This window comes from Cetorhinus maximus, chromosome 20 (genome assembly GCF_964194155.1).
Source record: "Cetorhinus maximus chromosome 20, sCetMax3.hap1.1, whole genome shotgun sequence".
Taxonomy (NCBI): Eukaryota; Metazoa; Chordata; class Chondrichthyes; order Lamniformes; family Cetorhinidae; genus Cetorhinus; species Cetorhinus maximus.
In genome coordinates this window covers 95,002,840-95,006,203 of record NC_135898.1, presented here as the reverse complement: position 1 = coordinate 95,006,203, position 3,364 = coordinate 95,002,840, and the positions used below count along the sequence as shown (strand labels likewise).

Below are 3,364 nucleotides of genomic sequence, written 5' to 3'. Positions count from 1 at the left end.
GTAAATGTGTGTGTGGAGTGAGTGTGTGTGTGGAGTGTGTGTGTTTGTAAATGTGAGTGTGAGTGAATGTGTGAGAGTGAGCGAGCGTGTGTGTGTTTGTAAGTGTGTGTGTGTGTTTGTAAGTGTGTGAGTGTGTGTGTGTGTGTTTGTAAGTGTGTGTGTGTGTGTTTGTAAGTGTGAGAGTGTGTAAGTGTGTGATTGTAAGTGTGTGTGTGGAATGTGTGTTTGTAAGTGTGTGAGTGTGTGTTGGTGTCTACACGTGTGAGGACTAGTGTTAGAATTATGAGAGAGACTTAAATGCAAAAACACAAAGCTCTCTTTTATTCTGAACTCAAAGTCACATTTCATAAATATACGGCGGAACACAAAGACCCACATGGTCGCTGTACAGACACCCTACCCAGGTGGACAGTTAGACTTTTTGCCTGCGGTTGCCTCTGCACAGGATCTTTTTGAAAGCTTTCCTGAAGTCGTGATTGAAGATGGTGTAAATGACCGGATTGAGGGAACTGTTACAGTAACCAAACCAGAAGAAGAATTTGAAGAGTCTCTCGGGGACAGGACAGAGTTCGGGGCAGATGGCGCTCAGGGAGTAGGTGAAGAAGAAGGGGAACCAGCAGATTACAAAGACTCCGATTACCACCGACAGCACGAAGGTGAACCTCTTCTCCCGGTTCTGGCGACCCTTCCAGCGGCCTCCGTGCGAACTGTCTCCGTTCTCGGCTTTGACCAGGCTGCTCACCACTTTGCCCTGGACCGACTTGACTTTCCCCGTGGCTTTGGGCGGCTGGGGTTTCCTCTTCTTCGCCTTACAGTGACTCTCCTGGTGCTCGGAGGACGAGGACTCCTCCACGCCGAAGCCGTTCGCCTCCGCCGCCTGGGCGCCGTTCCGCTCGCCGTTGGCCGCCTTGGGGGGCTCCTTCTGGCGGACCCCGTTCTGCTTGTGGTCCGGCTCCGTCTTCCTGCCCGGCGGATGCCTGGTTCTCGACTTGGCGATCTGGTAGATCCGGACATAAACCAGGATCATGATGATACAGGGGGCGAAGAAGGAGCCGATGCAGGATGAGATGATGTACCAGACCTCATTGTTAATCTCACACTCGGGCTTTCCCTGAGAGTCCGGCTTGTTCCCATTGGTGATGAGGGGAGGGAAGGAGATCACAGCAGCGATCACCCACACGATCACAATGATGCATTTGATCCTTCTGGGAGTTCTCTTCAAGTTATACTCGATGGCCTGGGTGATGGACCAGTATCTGTCCAGGCTGATGGCGCAAAGATGCGCAATGGAGGCCGTGCAGAACAGGACATCCAGAGCCAAGTGGATCTCGCACCAAACTCTGCCAAAGTACCAGTAACCCATCAGTTCCTTGGCCAGAGAGAAGGGCATCACCAGGGTGGCCACCAGGATGTCCGCCGCGGCCAGAGACACCAGGAAGAGGTTCTGGGGAGCCCTCAGACCCCGGCTGGTGAACACAGCGATGACAACCAGCACATTGCCGAAGATGGTGACCATCATGATCAGGCCGACCACCGAGGTGAGCGCCACGGCCGCCTGGACTGAGTAGCCCTGACCATCCCGAGGGTCCGAGCCGTTACAGCTCCCGTTACAGCCACTGCCCCGCGGCTCCTCCAGCATGGTCCCTCTCACTGATCCATCGCTGCCCAGCCACCGGTACATCAACCGCACACCATCCGACCCCTACCCCCACACTCTGCACTGCCCATCGCTCGGGAGATCCGCCCGCCCGGTACCTGGGGCGGCTGGGCAGCGGGACCACTCCCTGTCTGAAGCCTGGCTGGAGGATTGGGAGCTGACAGTCCGCCTCTCACTGAGAAGCTGCTGTGGAGAGCTGGGGGGGTGCTGGGGGGGGTAAGAGCCGCTTGTGATGGGAGGAGCAGCCGCCACTTTCCCCAGGGCTCCAAGTCCGGGAGAGGCGGTTCACACAAAGCCCGGTCTCTCCTGCTCCCGTCCAGCTTCCCCCTTTTTATAGTCCCAGCAGCCAGTGATGTGCTACCGGCCAGAGATCGTCAGGACCACCACGTGTCTCCCTCGGCCGCCTTCAAAAGGCGGATAGTGGGGAGGAGGGAGGGACTCTGCTACCTGAGAGAGAGCCATACAGTGACAGGGAGACCAGCCGCCGTCTCCACCCTCAACAAGCTGTTACCTTCCCAACATTTAGACCTGGGTTTCCAGCTGGATCTCTCGTTTGGGTGAACCAGTTCGTCTCAAATAACCAGAGTAGCGCTTCAATGTTATTAGGCGGTGCAGGGGAAGCAGGGTTTTGTTGAAGGTCCGATGCCGCCTCATTGGGAGGGGAGGTTGTGCTACACCTGTAACTCCGGGAGTGCGGGTTAGTCTCTCTCTTACTTCGGGCTGTGTGTCGATATGGTGAATAAAGTGAAAAGTAAAGCACGGTGAATGTACAATAGCTTCAAGAGTTTCTAACAGGACAAATGCTTTCGGTATGAAACGCTGCCGAGTCTATGTAACAACTTCCAGATAACACAATCCTGGGGAACAGTCTGTGGCAATCTTGGCGATTCTATATAAGAAATTGATCGCACGCAAGTCCCTAACATAACCAATCTTAAAGCAGTACTGGAGTGAATCAGTAACACTTTATTAAGTCTGCACCCAGTTCACAAGACAAACTGAGTTTATATAATGGCAAGGCTATAGTGAGCAACTGACACAAGCCAACTCAATCGTACTTTGCTAAGAAGGCTATCCTCATATTGACTGTAAGAACACGGCAGCATTATAGAATTCGCAATGGATCTGTAACATTGTCCGGGATCCATATAGTGAGCCTATCGCAATGCTATAAGGTGCCCTTAATGGCACTAAAATAAATCTATAATAGTCCTGTTGAAGGGTCATACGGACTCGAAACGTTAACTCTGTTTCTCTCTCCACAGATGCTGTCAGATCTGATGAGTGTTTTCCAGCATTTTCTGTTTTTGTTTCAGATTTCCAGCATCCACAGTATTTTGCTTTTGTCCTGTTGATTCCTCTGGGTTTCACTCCCGGCGAGTCTGCCATTTCTGACACAGTTCCGACATCAGATGTTTCATTCTCCACGTTGTGCCTCCCGAAAAAAAAAGTCAAAATAGACACAATCGGGAGTTGATTGTTGAAGGAGGTGTCTGTAAATTGCCAGTTGTATATCCCTGTCCTTGCCCTTGGAGAGAAGCCAAGCTGAGAAAGGCCAATAGGAAATGGCTGACTCTCTCTGCTTTCTAACACTTTTTGACTGGTGGAAGTGTTGTTAAACTAGGATGGGTGTACAAAACTCAGTTTGGTCTACCCGTTAGTTTCTCATGATGTTGCTTCTGTGGATTCATTAACTTCAGATGCGAT

General features: G+C 51.9%; 1 protein-coding gene across 1 annotated transcript; it reads right to left on the bottom strand.

The window, feature by feature from the left end:
• Positions 1 to 298: 298 nt before the first annotated feature.
• Positions 299 to 1,959, bottom strand: adra2a (adrenoceptor alpha 2A). Its single transcript, XM_078565179.1, has one exon. It carries the CDS (start codon positions 1,679 to 1,681, stop codon positions 413 to 415), a length of 1,269 nt encoding a protein of 422 aa, XP_078421305.1. The 5' UTR covers positions 1,682 to 1,959; the 3' UTR covers positions 299 to 412.
• Between the last annotated feature and the right edge of the window lie 1,405 nt (positions 1,960 to 3,364).